Below are 23,125 nucleotides of genomic sequence, written 5' to 3' on the forward strand. Positions count from 1 at the left end.
TTGCATATTTAGGCCTCTTATATACAGTAAATTCAGTAAATTGAAATGCTAAAGCATACAAAGTGATTCTATACATTTGTGTACTTCCAACTTTGTGGCAAAACCCAGAAGAATGTTATAGTCACATGTCTACCAACGTTTTACAATAGGTGTGGTCATTAAAGTCATCAGTGTGAGATGTAAATGAACATGGTTCAATATATTTAAATTAAATTTGGCTTTTTGCAGAATGGTGTTGATCACTATCACAAACAACAGACCTAGAAGTAGTGTGAAATCTTAAATAGTAAATGAATTGAAATAGAATTGGACTGCAAATGACTGGAGGAAGTTCTATGGACAGATGAGTCTATTTGGTCGTATGTGGCTCTAACAGAAGAACTAATGTAAGATGGAGAACAGGGCAGAAGATGTTAGCAGACTGCCTCACCCCTACAGTCAAACCTGGAGTTGGAAGTTTAATGGTTTGGGGGTTGTTTTGGAGCAGGGAAGGTTGGAGACTAATTTTAGGTGAAAGGAACTTGAACAACATGGCTACCATTCCATACATCATCACAATGAAGCTGATTGGAACCAACTATACAACAAAACAATGATCTGAAGCATACTTCCAAGCTCTTCATGCGTTATTTAGAGACCAGTCGACTAGAGTGTTATCTATCACTGAATGGTCACTGCAGCTAAATCCTGTAGAACTGCACTGGGATAAACTGGACCACAAGGTCAAAATAAGTCTCCATGTAGTAAAGGAGACCTTCGGCAAGTTTTCCAAAAGGTAATATTCAACGTTTGGAGAAATGAACTGTGTAAAGTGGGTTATTCATGCTAAAGGTGGATTTTTTTTTCAATCAAAATAAAGTGTAGCATCAGAACATTTATATATATATATATATATATATATATATATATATATATATATATATATATATATATATTTGTTGGGTGAATGCTAAGCTTGATATTTTGAAAATGGATGTGCTGTCTAAAATGATTTAAAAAAAAACTGCACGGAATACATTGGCAATAAATTAGAAATACTGAAATAAATTTGAATTATAATATACAAATATAAAACTGAAAACAAACACACACACAAAAAAAGCCTTCCAGAGGAAATCCTTATGAATATGAATATACAGCACACAACTCACCTCCAAGCCGAAGCCCCGCCTCTGCTGTATTGCGATTGGTCCAAAGTTTTCCGTGGCCCCTCCCCCTGCTTTATACCTCTCTTGAACGTTTACTTCGTAAACTCAGGACCGGACTGAAGCCGCGTGTAATCAGTGTCACCTCTCTCCGGCTCTGATTGCTTTTTGTTTTGTTTTGTTTTGTTGTGTTTGTTTAGCTTTCTCTTGTCGGATTCGGCGACAAAGGAGTAAAGTTGACAAAACAGACTCAAGATCCATTTAAAGACTCCAATCTTTCAAACTTGGAAAAGTGGATATATGGAAGTACACGGAAACGCCTGGGGCTGATCGAAATACGTCTGACTTGCATGAGAAGAGGAAAAAAAAAAAAGATCTGACATTCTTCGAGGTGTTGTGTTTTCACTTTCTTTTGCTTGCACAAAAACTTAGCCACTATTCAACAAGAAAGTTTGTTTTCCCTAATAAATGCTGCTAAAAGAGAGCAACCTGAACATATATTCCTGAAGTTCTTGAAGTTCAGGAGGTTCCTGGAGTTCCTGCTCTCCCTCTCAGAGAAGAGAAAAGGTTTCTAAAGGACTTTTCTCATCAGTTCATTTGCTCACTCCATATGTATATATGAAAGAGAGATAAGAGAGGTTGTTTTGGATGCAGAGATGAGTTCTGGCTGGTACTCAGGACCTTCACACACGTTCCTATTATGGATGTGGCTCCTGCATGGGCTTTCGGGTGTGTCAGCAAAGAGACACACGGTCTACTGGAACTCCACCAACACCAGGTAAAACCACAGCTTATTTAGCCCTCTTGTTTGTTTCCTTGATATTTATTGGAAGATAAGATCAAAGGAATGAAGATCAAACGTTTTAGGGGCGGGGCAACGTTGGCTTAGGGGTTCGCTTTGCACCTCTGGGGTTCGGGGTCCGAATTTGTCATTTGTTTTTAAGGTTTTCTCAGGGTGTTTTGGTCCAAAAAATGTTCAAATTGTCTGAAGTGTGTGTGATTGTGACCTTGAGTAGTGTCCAGGATGATCCCCTGCCTTGTGCCACTCTATCTCTGTGATGGTCTTCACTGTGACCTTGTGAAGGACGCATGTTGCGTAAATTATAGCCAGGCAGATTCCCCTTGGTGCATTTAATGTGACACAAGGGGTCTTCGCCAAGCATTTGGTATTTCCATCCATGGGCTTTTTGTCTGCTTTTTTAACGAACCGTCCTCAGTCCTTGTGAGTTTTTTTTTTTTTTTTAAGCAGAAGACGTGCAGCCAGATTGAAGCCGAGTATCATACAAGAACCTTTGGTAAAGAAACCTTAAGTGACTAACCTCATCATTCCTTTAAGCAGTGATCATCGTCATGATCAACCCTGTTCTTCAATATGAGCAGATCAGAGCAGATCAGGTTCTTCTGGATTAGGGCAGGGACCGAGTGCTGACTGATGGTACTAGATCTCTCCAGGCGTTCACTAATCTACAGAAGTCTCTGCTTCGAGGCTGTTCTCGGCATGTAGAGACATAAACTACAGTTTTTTTCTTTCAGGTAGGGTGCAGGGTATGCCAGGGTTTGATGTTAAAAAATCTGCCTTTTCAGTAGTTTATTGAGGGTCTCCTGCCTTGCCAGGTGTTACCTAAACCCTGATTGGCTGTTCGGATTGTAAAAGGCCTGGAGGTCTAATCCGAGTTCCACCTATTTTAGAAAGGCGTAGACGAATAACCGCTGTTTTTTCGAACACATGCATAAACACAGAAATCTTTTTTCCAGGGAAAAAAAAATAAAGCAGAGATTCATAAATCCCTGATGAGAACTTAAAATTTAACCATAGATTTTGTTATTTTTCTTGTGCGACTGATATTAAAGTTGTGTCCTGGCCTAATTAATGTACTAAATAAAACAACATCAGCATTAATAACGCATGAGAAGAACCAATATATTGAGATTCTAAATAATATATAAGGCCTGTATTATAATAAAAAAAAAAAAAAGTCATAAAACACAAATGTTGGCCGAGCAGATTTATTAAAGCGCTTATGCGTTCGGATGGCTGTATAATCCGTCGCGCTTTTGTTTTGGAAAATGAGCATGAATTATGGGAGGTGGAAAAAATAAAAATGAAAAAAATCAACAACCACTAAACTAAAAAACAGAAAAAAATAAAGTTCTGATAATAAAGGCAGGGAGATGAATCGGATCGGGGGACGAACAAACACATCCCCAATCCTCTAGAGTCTCAAGAGTCTTAATAGGTGTTGGATTTGTATTTTTTGATCATAAGTACACCTGCGCTTTCTAGCATTTGAGTTCGCTTGCCTTATACGCCGCCTCTTCCTTCGGCCTTGTTTAAATCCGTGCATGCTTTGTGCTTTAAAGGACCTGGAGGATCTTTTTTGTAATTTCGAGCACAGTAAACACAGACTCTAGCTGGAACATTAGGCTTGTAGGAAGGCCAGATGGTCTTTATAAGAGCTCTACAGCAAAGCACAGAAGAGGGGGGAAAAAAGCGTGGTGTAATACAGTAAATAGGGTTTCTGATACTTATCATAGTGTATCCAGACAGTAAACATACTTGTTTAGGTCTGCGGATTCAGAAAGCAGAGCTTAATGTTTTTTTTAGTCTAGCAATATCAAGGTTATAAAATACATTATTAGGTTCCTCCTCATCTTCTTCTTCTTATTAATAATAATGATAATAATAATTAATCATAATATCACCTTGTTGGACTGGCTAGCTTTGATAGGTTTAATCCTTAATAACTCACGTGTGAATATGAAACGCTGAGCGCTTTCCATGAACGTAATTGTACACGCTTAAATAACGAGGCTGATATCCGTGTAGTCGGAGGGTCACGGCGTAAAACGTGTACTGAGGTGATCTGTGGAGTTCGATTCAAGAGATCCAGCAGGGCAATGGCAGTACGTAAAGAGAATGCGAATAGTAATAGAGTGTGTGCACGTTTTGGTAGAAAAATATTGGAAACTCCTTTGGATGGATGGATGGATAGACAGACAGACAGATAGATAGAGGATATTCAGATTTTTGTATACTCCTTTAACTTCTTTAATTATTAATTAATTGCCCTGCTGGATATCTTGAATTATTATTACTTTTATTACTATTATTATTACAGGTAGAAAACATGCTTACTGTAAGTACGATCCTGATTTGCATGCTGCCGTGTTTTAATCTATAAGGTGTGTTTCTCGTTACCGACTGCAAGCTGGTAATAATGCAGTAATCCATGTATGGGGCGCTTCTAAAAGACTCGAGCGTGTCACGCACAATTTCATTCAGTCGGAGACAGGAGGTCGGAGGAAAAAAAAACGTTTTGTTTGTGCATTCCTTCCTGTCCGCGTGAGCCACGTGGACAGGCGCGTGTCTCCTGATACGGACCCGGGGAACTAAAATGCTTCCTTCCTCTTGAAAAAAAGTGTACACATCATTATTCCTATTTTTGGTTTACAGAACGTTCCGAATTGTCACTATATCTGCATGTGATGCTTTCAGGATGAGAATGTTTTCCGGCAGCGTTTTTTTTTTTCCCCTAGTGGAAGCTGCACCTCGAATAAAAAAAGGGTTGCTTGTGTTTCGTATCAGATTGTGTATCATTAAGCAAGTTAGAAACCAGTGCGTTCGTGAGCCAGAGCTTTTTTTTTTTTTTCTTTTTTCCCCCACTGCCTGATTGCATCATGGCAGCCTGGAAAACGTTGTTTTTTTTTTTCTCTTTTCTAGAATGTTGCGTCTTTTCGTACCGCACTTGCACAATTCGTACCATCCGCTTCATTCTTTTTTTCCTCCTCTCATCTTCTTGCTTGACTCTGAAGGTCCTGGAGGAGGAATGCAAGTCTCTCTGCTGATATTATTATCGTAAAAGGTTCAACGCTCTGTTAGCAGAACATGCGATTCATTTTTTAGCTTTTTTCTTTTGGTTAGCTTTCTTTCGCTCCTTTTAAAATGTGTGTACCACACCGAAAGCGCGGACCGAGCTCGTGTTTTCCTCGACGGCGTCCTGTGTGTTTCATGTGCGTGACTCAAGAAAGCAAGCTTGGACACATTTCTCGTTATGAAACACCAGGAGCTTGTCTTTTTCTCACTCTTCGCTCACTCTCGCTCCATCTCGATCTCTGTTTTCTTACTTTAGCCCCGCCTCCTTTAAATCTGTTGCTGTTTTTCAGCTGCGAGCTCGGACAACAATAATCACGCTTCCTTTTTCTTTTTTTTCTTTTTTTAAGCGGGTGGGAATTAATCACGCACTAATTCCTCATCCGAAGTCCGATTGTGTTCATGCCTAATTGAGTTTGTTGTCCTATTAAAAAAAAAAAAACTACGTCCCGCCTCTCCTTGTTTTTCTCTTGTTTAGCAATATGGTGGAGATGCAGGGGGTGGGGCCATCAAACACACGTAGGGCTCGAATCAGTTTTCTGAACACCACTGCAATTTCTTTCATGATTGCCCCGAATTCTGAAGGCTAACACTCGTCTATTGCTTGCTCCCCTTTCTTTACGTAAACTGCCAGTTTACTGGAATGTGCAATCAAGAGACCTACTTCTAAATAATTACCTTCCTGTTTTTTACCCCCTTTAGAAGGCTTTTTGATTCTGCTCATGAAGAGAACTTGTGCTTCTCTATTGCTTTCAGATGGCATCTTTTATAGGTTGAACCAAGATTTTTTATATATATATATATATATATATATATATATATATATATATATATATATATATATATATATATATAAAAATATAATATATCAGCGTGCTCTGCCTAACAGCATGTCTTGCTCGGTCTTAATTAAGACAAAGCACACAGCATCTCCTCTCTCTCATGTTTTATCGATCTCCAGGACCTACCCCGTGATGGCGCCGTAATCAGAAAAACACAGCCTTTTCATAACGATGAAGCTTGCTCGGTTTCTAATCGCAAGCTTGTCGTAAAAGCACGTCGTTTTTTTTTTTCTTTTTTGCGGGGGCCTGAAATTCTTTCCTGCAAATGTTCATCTGTCACTCTTTTTCCCTCTAAAGGACGCTCGGTCACCGGGGGATTGAGAAAGTTCTGGATTGCGCAGAGCAATTTTTCAGGCCGCTTGCCCTTAAAGCGCACTTCCCCCAGACGTATTAGCCTACTACAAACTGCGCCGGAGCTACATTTCCACTTCCAAGACATAACAGCCTGGAGATATATGCTACATTTATTAACGTAGACGGTTAAAAATAAAAAAAAAATAAGACATGATATGGTCTGCCAATGCTCGTACAGAGCCTCACCTTGAAACCCCCGACAAACCTCAGAAAGGGTTTAAATGCATCTGTTTAAGGTCATCGTTTTATATATATGTATGAGATGTGGGTGATTAGGGCTTGTCGGCTACCCTGCGTCTGGATCGGCGCGGTGAAGAAAGCAGGCTTCCTGGATATTTGGCTAATATCGATAGCCATTCTCCATGCAGATGTTATCTGCTGCGACGCACCATTATCTCCCAGCTCCATATTGACCAGTAGCGCTTCTCTCAGCAGGGTCGAGTCAATACCGTTGCAATTTTGCTACCCTTCGGATGCCCTGTGTGTACATGTGTCTATATGTGTGTGTGTGTGGCAGGCAGGGATCGGATCAACGTGTCTCCTGTGTGACTAAACGAAAGTCTTTTTTATGTACTGTGTGTGTGTGTGTGTGTGTGTGTGTGTGTGTGTGTGTGTGTGTGTGTGTGTGAGGGGGCTGTATATACGTATAACTTTTGTACAAAGGTGAATCGAGTTCTGTATTGATAGTGAACGCGTAGGAAAGGAAATAATACGATTTGCAAAATCTCACCTGCGAGTGTGTGCACGTTTTCATTTCTTATGACATTAAGGCCTGCATCTGATGAAAGAGCGTTTGAGTGCATCTGCATGAATCACTCCGTTTTAAAGAACCACTTTGGCAACGTTTCGACGTGGAGTAAAGCACGGATGAGCTATAGGCTGCTCAGAAGGCCTTGAATTGTGGAAGGCCCTTTCCATATAAAGAAAGGGTATGAATATGCAGTTGAGAAACACTGTTATGTGAAAAAGGAAAGAAATTGCCCACTGTATTTTGACCCTTTTCCGAACTCATGACACGTCGAGAACCGTAACTCTTGGGAAACCGTAGACTCGCTGCTGTAAGTGCATGTTGATTGGACCTCTGGCTCAGCGAGAGCGTTCTCTCGAGCTGTAGGGGTCTTTCCGAGTGTTTCCATGTGTTTGAGTGAATAGTGGGTCTCAGGTGCACTCCGTAGGGTTTGTCGTCCATTGCTCTTTTGTTCTGGAAAACAATCCCGTCAGGTTCTTCAGCCTTCGTCTTGGAAACCGACCGCAATCCCCGAGCACACCTGCACTCGCTCTTTTTTTTTGGAGAAAACTGAGCTGCCAAGGTATTTTTCTTTCTTTCTTTCTTTCTTTTTGCATTCATTGCTAAATGATATTTGAGTGTAGCAGAAAGCTATTTGCCGAGATATTCCTTTTTTTTCGCACCGTCGCCTGTCATGGGGATCAGTTGCGAATTGGCAATGTTATTGAATGAATTTTATTGGTATTTTTTTCTCTTCGGTTTAATCCTACGTAGGATGAAATGAATGGCGTCAAGCACGTACGAGATCCAAAATCGAACGCTACGTGTTAAATTAACCCTGGCGATATTGGCACGTGAGAGTGTATATCCCCCCTGCGGTGCGGCTCGCAGTTCTTTTTCGGGAACAAATCCCGTCGAGGCGCACGCTCCTACTCCGGGGACACGCGTCGCTGTTGTTTCTGTTGCGCTGTTTGCTTTAGGTTAGGAAAGGAGAGCACAAACATGCCTTTCTCACACATACACACACACACACACACACACACACACACACACACACACACACACATGTACACCTCAGGCCATACTTCATGAGCATTAATGACAAACTTTGCCATTATTGTTCCTATGTGTGTGTGCGTGTGTGTGTGTGTGTGTGTGTGTACAGGAGAATAGGGCACGAAAGACGAGCTCAGAGCTCATTGTTGCTCTTTCTTTTGATTTCTTTGTCTGAGCTCGTTCACAGTGTATTGAGATTATTTGCATACTTCAGCTATAAATACAAAAAGATTTATGTACTTGTCAGGTTTTTGTTTTTCCTTCTTTGGAAAACCGTCCAATTACCAGTTATTAAAACTATCTGATTTCAGAAATCCATATTCGTATTGTACATGAAAGAGACCTTTCCTATATTATGTAAATATTTTTTTTTTATTTTTGTATTTGAGAGAAACACTGAAATATGATGCAACAAAAAAAATCATCTCAGGTTAAATTTGAAACTGGCTAATCTGTAACCTATGTGCCGTGTTAAGGGCTAGCTGTAGCCGGTTAAAGGTTAATAACACTCCTAAAACAATGGCCGCTCGTATCAGCGAGTTACACATTACACAAGATCACTGATTGTACGCTTGGTTTTTTCTTTTGTCGTTTTTTTTTCCCCCCGAACAGCAGGGCCACGTATTCGAAACGCAGCTCCGCAGGAGGTCTGAACTAACGATCAGTCCGTTGCGCTGCAGGTTGTAATCCGGTAAATGATACTATTTATTACACTTTTTTTTTTTACGCAGAAAAACATGCAGCACCGTCACCTTGCAACCTCCTGAACGCCACACAACTCACTCATTTTTCTGTTACACCAAACGCTTCGAAGCATATAAATGATGATTGGCTGCCAGAAAGAACAAGATATAGAGATGGGAATCTATGCCAGCTGCATTATGAAAATTGTAGGGCCACGTCGCTTTCCAGAACTGCGCTGTGCTGCTGCATGTCTGTACTGAATGAATAATAATAAATAATAATAATAATAATAATAATGTGCATCTGCAGCACATGATGTATGCGGTTTGTATTGTGTCTCCAACAATGAATGTATGGACGTACACTATATAGACAAACGTATTGGGACACCTATCTTCTCCAGCCATATGTGGATCTTCCCTAACCTTCAACACCCACAATTGTATAGGATGTTCCTTCACGTGAAACTACTAGACCCAAACCTGTTCCACCATGAAAATGTACACAAAGTCAGCTCCATTAACAAATGCATTACATGGGTTAAAGAGGAAGATCTTGAGTGGCCTGCTATAGAGCTCTGACCTCATCCCTATTAAACACCTTTAATATAAGTTGGAACGCTGTCGGCACCCCAGGCCTCCTCACCTCACCTACATCGCTCACCTACCTGACATTTTTAGCGCCTAAAAGATTGTGATCTCCACAAACACACTCCAAAATCAACATCTTCCCAAAAGAGTGGAGGTTCTGATAACAGCAAGTGGGGACTAAATGAGGAATGGGATGCTCAAAAAGCTCTTACAAATCTTATGGGCAGGTGTCCACAAACCTTTGCCCATACAGTGTATATAATTTGCGCTTTTAGTCACCTACAGTGTGTGTGGCATGCTGATTTAAAGCACGACTCCTTATCTCTTGGTCTTTCTCTTATCTAAAGGGAGGCACGCTTTTATTTTTTTCCCCTCGTGTAACTTGTGCAACTTTTTTTTTTTTTTGTTCTTCTAAGTTCAGACGTCACAGAGAGCAGCATTAATTTTATCGCGTCACGCTTACACGGCCAGTTCATGTTTCAATTTGTAATTCATCATTCCATTTTTCTCTCTCCATTAACCCCGGCAGAGTGTTCTCAATCTCTCCCACTCCCTTTCTATCTCACTCTCTCTCACTCTGTCTTTCTCTCCTGAGATGGAAAAGACATTATGCCCATGCTGGATGGATGGATGCATGGAGGCGAAGATGAGGAGGAGAAAAAGGCATTAGGCGCTAGAGAAGGGAAAGAAGGTGGAAGACGGGCAGAGGACGAGCGCACAGCTTTCGGGTTCTCTTCCTAAACTGCAAGGTGGGGGAAAAAGGCTCTAGGGAAAAGGGAACGAGGCGAGGGAGCAAGGGGAGGAAAAGATGTCTGCTGGTATTACTGTCAGTGTCAGGTTGGAGGAATGGCGAGGAAAAAAAAAACACACACACACATCCTGAGATTGACAGGAGGACATTTGGGATGCGTATTCAACGTCAAACCACTGCGTGTGTTTGTGTGTGTGTGTGTGTGGTTTGTGCAAAAGTGTTGTTGTGGTGTATGTGTTTTAGGTGTTTACATTTGCCTGTAATTACATAATTATACAAGAACAGGCTCGGGACTTAATTATTGTAATGGGTGAAAACGTGTGGTGTGCGTGTGAGAGAGAGAGAAAGAGAGATAGGATGAAGAGTTATTTTGTTTTAGAGATTGTACCACATGGTATGAATGGTATGTTGAGTATAGTTTCGTGAGTTAAAATGCCTGACATATCAGTGGGTTTTAATACGGATCAGAACATGGTTAAGGAACGTGTGCACGCTTGTATGTGACTCCTGCAGTGTTTTTCTCTGCGTGTGCAGTTTTGGGTGTGTTTCTATTGATAGCTGTTGTAGTGTGGAGAACAGGCGATTCATGATTTTCAGGTTGTTAAAAACGGATTTATCGTACTTGTGTGTGTGTGTGTGTGTGTGTGGGTGTGTGTGTGTGTGAAGGCAACGCCAACTTGATGTTCAGGTGTTTTGTCGAGCGGATCGGCCTGTTGAAGTGTTTAATCTGTAGTATCAAACACTCCTGCTGAGGCCTCAGAATAATAACTCTCGTGGAGCTTTCGCATGAACGGCGTTATTACGTGTGGAAATTGGACCGAACAAATATTTCACTTTTCAGTTTCAGAATTAAATGAGTGCGGGGAGGGGGGGACATTTTCAGTCAGCTGCGACCATTCAGACCGGATTCGTTTTCTGTCTTCTTAACGACATCAGCATGGTATTAGCGCACGCACACACACACACCTACAGGCGCCTGTCTGATGTGATATAGGAATATCTACATTACCCTGGCACCTGGGATGAGGAGAAAATATACCTTCTGTATGTGTGTGCTGATGCCGCATCTCCTATCATCCCTCGCTCCATTCAAAACAATATTATGGCTTGTGTTTGTTTGGTGCAGGTTCATTAAAAGAACAAAAGTGCATTTCAATCCTGGATATTATTCCCCTCTATGTATTCTCCCAGTCATCTTCACACCTGCATATTCTTTATATAATTATTTTTGCTTGTTTTGACCCTACTAGTGCTGACATGTTTAAATTGGGGTCTAAGTACATAGTTTAAAGACATACCCAGTCCAGCTTGTATAATAATAGCCAGTGGATTGTAAACACCTGACTTTTCTGGTCATATATGGGTCTTTCAAAAACCTTTGCCACGAAGTTGGGGTGTATAGAATGGTTTTGTGTGCTGTAGAATAGAATTTGACTTTACAGGCACTTACAGGCCTATAACCTGCATCACAATGCGTCTGTGCACAAAGAGAATGAAGTCCTGGTTTATACCTTGTAGTGGAAGAACTCAACACATAGCTCACAGAACGTGTTGTCCTTTTTGTCCATAACTGTGTCCATAAATTAGTTTCTTTTATTTAAATATTGTTTCTGGTAATAAACTGTAATGAAATGTTTGCCGTTTTGCCACTGGTTTGCACCTTCTGTTTCATGAATAGGTTTTGATTTCATTTTTTGTGTCCTTTATTCACATATTTTTTTCCATATTCAAATTTGATCGGTCATATACATATGCGGGGAGGGGGTAGCTTAGTAGTTAAGGCATTGGACTTTGGATCTGAAGGTCATGAGTTCTAAATGCCAGCCACACCAAGCTGCCGCACCTGGGCCCCTTAAGCAAGGCCCTTAACCCCCCCGATTGCTGTTTAGTTGTATAAATGAGAAAAATATGAGTCGCTCTGGATAAGAGCACATACACAGTAAGTCAGACAGTGAAATGCACACCACGACCTGAATTTACAAGATAATAAAAACGGAATGTAACAGCAATGAGATCAAATAAAATAGAATTTACAATTAAAATAAAAAAGGATTTATTGAAATAGAACATGAAGTAAACACTTTCCAGGGGAGGCAGCAACAGTATTCATCAGCCAACTATTTGTCTGTCCTATGTTTAGGATTATGCCCTACAATTTATATTCGTTTGCCTTTAACATTAAGAAAATGTCATTTACCCACACTTGTAATCTGAGTTTGCCCCATTATACCTTAACCCCACTGTATACTTTTGGGATGAACCGAAACACTAAGTACACTCCAAACCTCCTTGGACAACATCAACATTCAAAAATCAAGGAGAAAGCCTTCCCAGAAGTGTAGAGGATACTATAAAAGAAAAAGCCGAACTCCATCCTGACTGTGCTGTTCGGGGAGCACATATGGTACAGTGTGTTTGCAGGAAATTCTGCCAAAATTTCGAAGAATTCACATAGCCATTGTGTTCGAAATGATTCATTATGGAAAAAAAAGCGGTATTGGGTCATTGCGAGGAAAAAAACACTGTTAAGATTATTTTCCTGTGAGAAAATATCGTAACAGTATCTCGTAGTCAGAGCTGGAATTTGTCAGGGCAGGTGTTTTTATTTTTTATTTTTTATTGAGCGCACATCATACACCAGCTCGGGTACGTCAGCAAGCCTGAAAAAAAGTACAGACATTGTCAATTCTGGTTCAGCTTAACAAAGAGCTGCAGGCATGCTAACGGTTTTCTTCTTCCCCTTCTACAAGGCATTTTTTGTACCCCCTGAGAGAGACTGAGACCCTGGAAGAGCTTGTAATCTCTTACCGCAGGCCTCAAATCATAAACAAGGCCGTAGCTAGCCCTTATAGCCTTGTAGCTGGATCCATCGACTCTTTGCTAAAATAATGCAGTTCGACATCGTTCTGTTTAGCGATTTTACCTAAAACGAAAAGCAGGTAATTACATCCTTGGAGACACGCTTCAAAACCTAGGAAACAGCTAGCCCTTATAGCCTTTTAGCTCCTTGTGACTCTGTGCTAAACAAATACTCTTAGATACCAATGTTGTCAATGATACTACATGCCTTAGAACTCATTGAATATGATCGAGTTTTGTCAGGGATTCTGAAAAACAATTGAAAATAATAAAAAACTGGAAATCACTTTTTATAATTAGCCTGTATATACAATACAGTGGCTAGCTAATCTCGTCTAGCTAACGTAGGTAGGGACCGAATGTGGGCTAAGGGAAAGCCGTCTTCGTTCTGATGTGACTTCCTGGTTGGGCTTTGATATGAGAATGAGGGATGGAGATGTTCTTACAAATTTTTGTGTTGACATTGTAGGATTTTTATGTTGTTATTCACTGCATGGGATTGTCAAAATTGTACTGCTGTGTATGTGTGAAGCTTGGAGGAAGCAGGGTTTTAATAAAGCTGCATGCTTTTTATAACAGCTCTGTGTGTGTGTGTGTGTGTGTGTGTGTGTGTGTGTGTGTGTGTGTGTGTGTATATATATGTGCGCACACAAGAATTCTTGGTCATTAGGTACGAACGAACAAGCACGGTCAATATTTGCTTGTCCTGCATGCCATCATCTATTGGTTCAGTATTACGAATAGACTTTGCTTCATATTGCAGCCATATTTAATTGGTTCTCTGTAACACAACACCTCATGCATGGTGTAAGTAAGACTTAATTGTATGCCATTGTTCTTTTGATGGTTTTATTGTTTTCACGTTATGATTATTTTTTTTTTGTATTGGGGCGGTTTAATCTCCGTCAGATCTGCAATTAGTTTTTAATTATGCTCTTTTCTTCTCCCTTTGTTAGAAGGAGGTCGGCAGTTGCAGTGGTTTGTACGAGAGATTTTTCAGCTTTTGTTGTGCGTGTGTGTGCCTGTGCGCATAGCGCGCTGTAGAGCATGGCCGCCGTTGTTTTGTGCACCGCAGGCTCTGAGCTCTTGTGATGCCGGGCCCTTTGTGACCCGAGCTTGTTCTGAGGTACAGCGGCTGGACGCCGAAACCCAATCAGGCAGCCTGAATTGGAAGCATTTGGACAGAGACGGATGGAGAGGAGAGAGCGAGGGCGAGGGAAATGAAGGCATGAGATGGAAAGAGAGAGTGTGTAAAAGGGACTTTTATCCCCAAAGATTACAATGCACTGACCGTGAAAGAGTTTAAATAAATGCTGAGCATGGTATGGATGAGTGTTGGGAAAACAGATGACTAAGAGAGAGAAGGGAGAGAAGGAAGGCGTAAGAGAGTGATGACAGAAAGAGTTTTTTTTAACAGGAAAAGGAAGTGAATCGGGCGACTGACAGAGGGAGGTGAAGAGATGTTGTTAAGACTTAATGAACACCACAAGAAGAAAGACAGGAAGAGAGAAAGCAAATGAAAGAATACAAGAGCTGTGAAATATCTTCTAGTCTGATGTACGTGTGCATGTGATGTGTATAAACTGTATTGGCTACAGAGATGCACAGAACTTGATGTGAACATCAAGCTTTTGAACAAGGTTCAAAAGATACCCCTCATTACACAGACAGGAAATGTATTGAAAGAACGAGATGATACGATTGTCAGACGGGGAAGAAAATGGAGAGCCAATGGCGAAGCGAAATCCAGTCAGACTGACACAAAGAAGGCAGTTTGTTTCTAGCCCTATCAAAAGCATGACCTAGTTTAGCAATGATTGATGCCCAGAGCAGCTCTGAATTATCGGTAACGTTTTTCGTTAGCAGGCACCATTTTCAGTCCCCTCCAAAACTCGCTTACTCCAGCTGGGCATTCAGACCTTCACCATATGCTTCACCATTCAGCTTTCCTTTCTTTTAGAACCTTCAGGTTCTGTACAGTATCAGCGCAGTAATGAAATCTTAGATGATATCTAACACCCTCGATTCTTGTCTGGTACGAGCAGTTTAGACCATATTGAATTCATGATTTATTTTCTGGAACAGCAGCTCAGAAAGTCGTGTCAGCTGCAAGACAAATCTAAATTTAATATTAAATGGATGTTATTGTTTCTATAGCAACAGCTCCTTCGCCAACACGTTTTAAAAAATTTGTCGTTAACAAGATGGTGGAGCTTGCTATAAGGAAACGTGATTGTACATTTACATCAGGAGTCATCAGCGTTAGCTTTGTATGTCAAGATGATTTTCCATCACAAGAAAATCTTCCTTCAGAACGAAAAAGAAAGCTGGTGATAATCGGGACGTTGTACGACGTATGTATGTAGTGAGAGTATGAATTAAATGAATGAAGAAATTTATGTCCCAATAGATTTTTTGTAAGTTTTTTTTTTTTGAGAATTGTGAATTAATTAATTGTGATTATTTTGTGTTTTGTTTGTTTATTTATAGCAATTGCACTTTTTGGACGTATCTGATTTGATATGAAAATCATTATGAATATGAAAACTTATGAATATTCAAATGATATACAGTAATCCCTCGTCCATACAGTACAGTATACTGTATATCTTAAGGCCTTATAAACCTTTCCTCTGATCTTAAACACTCAATATTTTTAAACCTATGTAATTTTAACATAAGAAATTCGATATGGATACTAAGTGGGTACAATATGGGTAATTAATTCTATATGGGTACAAGTTGAATGATGAAGATGATGATGAATTCAGTGTTCAGTACTAAAGATGATGAAGGTGACGACGATGAAATTAATGTACTGCATACCCAAGAAGAGTATTACAGCTCTTCCGAAAGCTTATTTTTTTAGGCTAGAAAACCGCAAAAAGAATTAAAAGAACTATTAACAATACTACCTACTGTATATAACGCAAAATCCCGTGATACAGCAAAAAATCCGCGAAACAAAATTAGATATGTTCCGCGTAAAAACCCGCGCTACAGTAAGACCGCGAAAGCTGAACCGTGATGTGGCGAGGGATAACTGTATATTAAAATGAAATGAAATTCACATATATTTTTTAATGCAACACTATTGGGACAGCCATATGTGGATCAACTCCAAACTGTTACCATCATATATAGGATACGGAGCTTGTTTTAACAGCTAATTGTTCCAAATGTGAAATGGGATGTTAAAAAGATACTAAATCTTATGGGCAGTGTCTACAAACTTTTGTCTATATAGCATACATACTATATTGTCCTGATCCAGTGTCAAAATTGATTGAAATATTGCAGTATGGCATTTTTGTCTCATTTTGTCCACCCTTAGCTCTTACATTTTTGCATCCACAGCTGGAAGAGTATTCTATTGCTTCCTATTTGGATTTTTTATTTTGGTTAGAAAAGTAAAGTAAAGGAGATAAAGCTTCATGCTGGAAAAATTCTGAGGCCTAAAATGAGTCATTTTTGAACGGATCATGAGGGTTGAGGCTCAGGATGCGAGGCTGTGTTTAAGACATGCAGAGCTCTCATTAGCTCGAGGTTTTGGAAGTGGAGATGGAGGGACGGGCAGAACGAGGGAGGGAAGGTTGGCATAGAGCCCGGTTCCGGAATGGCTTGGTACCAGGCCACGACACCTCTGACCCCATTTACCCCCAGCATGCACAAACACACACACACACACACACACACACACACACACACACACAGACACACACACAGACACACAATGCAGACACAAACACTCCTGTGCATCTTGAAGTTGCTACATAATCTGTGTTACTTAAACTCAAGACAATATGCAGATTTGTGGCTTGAACGGTAGCTAAACACATACTGTACACACACATTTTTGCGCGTTGGTTTCCACATAAATGAATAGGAATTTTTCTTTTTGGTTTCTTCAAGGTCCAATACAATAGTTCAATATAAGACATTTTTGTATTTTTTTGTATTTATTTTTTTATTTCTCATATGAAAAGGCAAAGAAAGCCATTTTCATATCTGCATTTCACAACAAAATGGGCCCCACTTCAATGTCCACTTCGCTAGTGTCGCGTCAGCGGATCGAGCCGACGTTGAGACTTTTTTGCAATGACCATTTGATAATCTTCCAGACCTTGACACCATCTTCCTCGCGCACACACTATTCTAAAGCGAACTATGTTCTGCTCTCGGTGGTGCCTTTGCTCCTGCTGACTCTCGGGCGAAAGGGCCGCAGAGCTAACATGCAGAAAATAGCCACTGCTCTCAGCTTGATAATTGCATTTAAACTCCAGGGGCTTTTCAGTGGCTTCCTAAATGCTAACCACCTGCCTACCTTACAAACACACACACACAAACACACAAATAAACAACCCCAGCCTCATATGATTGCATTTACAAAGGAGTTGCCCTGCAGTTCTAGTGAAAAGGACCGGTTTGTGCATTTGCCTTACACACACCCATCAGCTGCTTGCCTGGTATGCAGATAGGAATTATAACTCGCCATCTGCTCTGAAGAATCTTCTGCAAATTGTTTATAAAATATTATTTCCTGTAAAAGTTGTGTAAACCCGGAATGCAGTTGATTCAGACTCATTGAGCACAATACTTTCAAAGGGTACTCAGTTTATACTGTGGTTTTCATACATACACACACACACACACACACACACACGAATGCTTGCTCTACAGAAATAAGAAGCACGTCCTTGTGGTCTTTCCAGCAATGCGTTTCGCATAAATGAAAACGGCTGCAATACACTTTCCCCTTCTTCATCACACTAGTGGACAAATGAAACCTTTTGTTTTAATCTCGCCTGCCGTTTGTCTGAGCTCGAGCCTCGTCGCACATCGAAGCAATAAAGTCAGAAACGGAAGCGGTATTAGGACGAGCTAAAGCTATTTAACGGCGACGTACTCGATGCATAAAGACAAAGCGAGTTGCTTAAGAGCATTAAGCACGCTTACAATGAAAAACAGGGCCATGAGCTTTTTTGTGTGTGTCGAGAGGAAATCCAGCTCGTCTCCAGGAAGCACAGTGAAAAAGCTTGGAAGACATGAACTCTCATTCCAGCTGTCACACCTGGTCAGTGTGTACCACAAAAACATTGTAATGTGTAGACTATACATTGGGAAACGCCGGAGCATTTAGGGTCAAGTTTTCTTCGAAGCAACTTCAATATTCCTGAATACAAAGAGTTTAAGAGAATGCAGTATCGAGCAGTACAGGAGAATAAGAGTGGCTGCAGAGGAAACGGCATGAGGGTACTTAAGGTTACAAAAGGCAGGAAGGACGGATGTTGAACAGAGAGCAGGAAAGAAAGAGAGTCACGGAGAGAAAAAGTGGATGGAAAATGGGTACAGTGTGGTGTAAGAGAGGGCTGTCGTTGGAAGCTAATTACTGTTCTGTCCAAAGGACTGTTCATTTTCTGGTACACTGTTTTTATAGACATAGAACCTGTTTTTTTAGCAGTTTGAAATACTGATTTAAACTTTCTTTTTTTTTCATGGTAAGAAGCAAATACAGGAACTGGGCTGAAACTGCAAAATTTCCTGTTTTAAGTCGAACTGATGCGATACGATACGATTCTTGAGAGTCTCTTGAGAAACAGTTTGGCGAGAAAGAATCAATCTACATATCAAAATTTTGGTCACAGATTATTGGTCACTGTAAATAACAAAAAAAAGTATAGCGCATCCACTAATAAATGTATATAAATGTTTCAAGTGATAATTTAATTACACACTAAATGGTCAAAAGTATTGGGACACCAGACTTATCCAGCCATATATGTTTTTTTTTTTCTTTTTCTTTCTTTTTCCAAACTGTTACTATAAATTTGGGAACGCACACTTTTATAGGATGTAAATGGGTTGTAATGGCCTGTTCTTGAACTCTCACCCTGTGCACAAAGCCATCTTAATAAAGATATGCCTTACATGGATTGAACGAATATGACTTATATGATCAGGTGTCCACATACTTTTCTTCTTATAGTGTGTATATGACATAAATTTACTTTAACTCTTGTGATGATTGAAAAAGTGTCAAATACTTACACCTACTATTTCCTTATCTAATTCACTTTTGGGTCGTGTATTCAGTTTGCGTAATTTTTCCCACTGCTTGTAATTAAATGAAGCCTGAGTAGTGTGTAGGTTAAAAAATTATGCAATCGTGCAGCTGGTCTTTGTGGCTCAGTTTAGCAGCCGTACAGAAAACTGTTCATAACTCCAAAAACGTATGAGAGGTTTGAGTCCCCTCATGCGGTCGTGTCAATTCAGTGTTGAAAGCTTTTTCGCTGCGGTCAAATCATGCTATCATTAGAACTGGAAATGGCTTGCTGAGACAGACTTGGACCGGTTGTACCGTTCCACAGAAAGTCTAATTGCTGTGCTTTCACCAAGGGAATATTCATATTCACTGCACCCTTATGGGATTGTATCGGAGATTGCTGATCGGTTGGTGGACTATCCCTAGAGTGCTGGGTGTTACGGCACCCTAGATGGGACACCAGTTCGTTGCAGAGCACCAACTACACACATTTACACCTATAGGCAATTTATAGTAGTAGGGCAACCAACTGGCAAATTTCTTTACCACCTAAATTCTCATTAGAAATTTTTGGGGAGGAAATTGAAGAACATGTAGCACTCCAGACAGGCAATAACCCGAGTTCAAGCTTGAACTAGGGAGCCTAAAGCTTTGAGGCTATCAAACTAACTAACCCCCCTAGTAGACATGAATTATTTAATTGGTTTGGTTTAGTTAATTTTTTCACTTTTCCTGATGCTGTTTTATGTCGAGACAACTCTTAGAAGTCAAGCGTTCAGCCTTCAGTGTCTTAACTAACGTGACCTGATGAGATAGAAAGAATGACGGAGGAAGAGGTTTGAGGGTTAATGGGAAAGGCAAGGGTGGCTTTGATGCAGGTCACATGGAATATTTAGCAGTGCAGGAAGGAGGGAAGAGGAGCGAGTAAAATACGAACTCTAGTCCGTAGCACTGAGAGCACAAGAGAGTGATCACTACTGATGAGCAGAATCACAAAATTATCTTTTACTGTTAACGCTCTTTATTCAGTAACTCTATGGGTTTTTTCTGGTAGCACCTATTTTTATTTGGTCATGTTATGAAAGGCATTGGAGCAATAGAACATCACTCCCCTACACTCTTTTTTCCACCTTCATACCATTTCGCCTTCTCTGCTCTTACAGTTTGTGTGTTTCTTTCCTTCTTTTTTTTTTTTTGGTTCCTCTCAGTGCATGCCCTGATTCCATGCTGGAGATCTCCCCATGAAAAAGAAGTTCAGCTCGACTGAGCATGTCTCCCCACAATCAGCCTTCAGAAGAAATAAAAAAAAACCTCAACAAATCTTCTTTCTCACTGTTTCTCTCTTATCAACGCTTCCTTTAGCACTTCCTCTTCGAAATTGCCACCCATTCTTTCTCTCGTCAGAGAATGCTGAACTCTAAGGGCATCTTTGACCTTCTTGCCACATGCATCCCAGGCCCCTTTGCTCACATCAATACCTCAGTAATTCAACATGAGTTCATTTACGGTGTCTTTTTCATGCAATTCCAGCATCCTCTCCTTTTCACCCCTCTTTTTTTTTCCACCTTCTTTATTCTCATCATGGCTTTAACAATGCATGTCCAGCCAATTGATCGGCTTAGAGATCTACTGAAAAAAAAAAAATTTTTTTTTTATTTGACACAACCAAATCCAAAGAAAGCCAGTATTGGTGAGCAGAGGGAGGGCCGCGCAGTGGCACTCGGCTACAATCTGTGCAAGTGGACACATGGTGTAACACAAAAGCTGAATGTTGGCTGCGTTCAAGGATACAAGCATTGACTCTATCGTTTACAGCGTGTTCCTGTACTGTTGGTCCTGATCGAGTGTATTGAATCAGCATTGAGTCTGGCACGGCGTATTTTCTCCATACGACTGCGTAATGAACGGGGAATAAAAGTGATATATATTAAAGGATATTAATGGGAATTAAAGGATTCAAAGCATAAAGGTGTGGGTTTATATGGATGGATATACTGTATGTATGCATATAACCTTATAAACAGAAATTCCACAGTTAGTTTAGTCCTTACTGTATTTGTTGTTGTAATAACCTTCACTCTTCTGAAAAGATGTTCCACTAGATTTTAGAGTGTGTATGTGGAGATTTCTGCTTATTAAACTACAAGGGTGTTAGTAAAGTCAGGTACTGATGTAGGTGAGGTGAGGAGGCCTGGGGTGCAGTCAACGTTCACATTCATCCCGAAGGTTTTTAATAGGCCAGATTTAAATCTTTAATACCTATATGCACACTATATGGGGAAAAGTATTGAGACACCTGACTTTTTCAGCCATATGTGTTTGTTTTTCCCCAAACTGTTAACACAAAGTTGGAGCCACACAAATTGTATAAGATGCTCACGATCTGTAAAAGAGGCACATATTTTTACACATATTTAAACACTTCATCTTTCAATAAAAGCTATATTTGTAAAATTGTATGCTATTGTTGATATTCATTGTCAAGGTTGCAAATTGTCTTGGATATACACTTTTTATACACAGGATATACACAGATTTATGTGAATTTCTCTGTTTTCTCCTTTATGCCGATTTATACCAAAAAAAAACGCTTCTGTAACCTTAATAACTGTCCTGTGATCATCCCAACAATATAATTAATTCTATGGGTGCATTCGCAAGTCTGTTTCGTGCGTGGCCTAGAACGCATTATTATAATATATTTTTAATTATAATGCACTTCTTATTTGTATCCGTATTTGTATCCCAGTTGCATTCTTTAAACTTGTCGTTGTATTCAGTTATTGAAGAGTAATGATTTATAACTGCACCATAACTGGTGTCACAAGAAAAATAATGGATTCCCATTCGAGTCCGATTTCTTCCTTCATGCTGTCTCATTGAGCTTGGATTTGCTACTGGTTCTTTGGTTTGCTCATTAGGGGGGGTCTATGTTTACTGCCATAGATCTACAGACTGCTCTCTTTACCAGCCCTTTCCCTTTACAGACTCCACTATTCCTCCATCATTCCCGGTGCAACTGTAAACCGACCTGACTGCATGTTTGCTAGCCCTCCCACATCTCCCTATTGTTCCATTTTACCAAGCTTCCCACCATGTTTATGTGTTTTCATGTGGACATCAGCATTGTTCCCCAATTATCAGGCCCATTTAGCAATTACGCCCTCGCTTACGGAACAACGAAGGCTCGAGAGCACCGCTTATTTCGGTAATCACGCAATCCGGCCTGTTTTGTATTCCTCCGCAACGCTCGTGGAATTGTTCATGTTTTAATTATTCTCTTTTATAAAGGGATCAAAGGTGCTGGTGCTGCTGCTGCCGCTAGCTCTCCATTTTCATTCTCGCACACACTCGTTCACAGTAACACTTTTTTTTTTATTAATTTTTTTTTTTTTTTTTTACATTTACTGTGAATGTTTATCCATTATTTAAACCATGTAGCTTGCGCCATAATGGTTCAGTTTTGGCTCCACTACGCTGCTGTGTGTGAACGGACTTTGGGTTTAGGGCAGAACATCCCTATTTTTTAGAATGTTCTATAGCGCTTGATGGCCTCCTCGTGGCAATTTTCCAACAATTGTGGTCAAGAAGCAAACAAAATATACGTTCTCTAAGAATTAGATTTATAAGTTTGTTATTGATCCGGTGGTCCACCAAATTTTGTATCACTAGCTAGCTAAGAGTAGAGTAGAGCTACAGTATGGAAAATACAGTGTCACATTTTGTAAAAACACTGCCTTCCTATGGTAGTCCTCAAGAATTCAGTCCTTTTCTCCAATGAGTTCTCAAAGCTCTCGAAATAACCAAAGTGCACGGCTTAACTGCATTCTCAAGAGGAGCATCAGACTATTATGAGGATGTCTGGAGTGGCTAATCTGAAGGACTTTTGAATGTAGACCAAGAGGAAACTGTGAAAGAGAAAGGAAATGTTAAAATTGACAGAAACCCTGCAAGCTCACCTGATCAGTATCAGATCCAACAGACTTTACTTGCACACGCACATTTCTTTCCTTTTACGCATTCTTCATTCACAAAGATGCTTAAAGCGAAATAGTTATATTATCGTCTATCCTTCTCTTGTCGCTTCTTTCACGATCTTGCATCTTTCCTTGAAATCGATCAGCTTGCCGTTTCTCAAAATCATTCCCTGTACTTTGAAATCTCTCTTTTCTAAAGTTACTTAGTTTTTTAAAATTACTTTAA

General features: G+C 40.2%; 1 protein-coding gene across 3 annotated transcripts in view; it reads left to right on the plus strand.

The window, feature by feature from the left end:
* The first annotated feature begins 1,258 nt into the window (after positions 1 to 1,258).
* si:dkey-246i14.3 (ephrin A4) overlaps positions 1,259 to 23,125 on the plus strand; it is a 41,040-nt gene continuing 19,173 nt past the window's right edge. For 2 of the 3 annotated variants that reach the window (XR_006925363.1, XM_046846930.1), the window contains exon 1: positions 1,259 to 1,923. Coding sequence is in view for 2 of the 3 variants with exons in the window: in XM_046846930.1 (XP_046702886.1) it covers positions 1,802 to 1,923 (122 nt within the window). In the remaining variant the exon portion in view is untranslated. The remainder of the gene's footprint in view (positions 1,924 to 23,125) is intronic. The other variant, XM_046846928.1, reaches the window with a different exon arrangement.

Source organism: Silurus meridionalis, chromosome 4 (assembly GCF_014805685.1).
Source record: "Silurus meridionalis isolate SWU-2019-XX chromosome 4, ASM1480568v1, whole genome shotgun sequence".
NCBI classification, from domain to species: Eukaryota; Metazoa; Chordata; class Actinopteri; order Siluriformes; family Siluridae; genus Silurus; species Silurus meridionalis.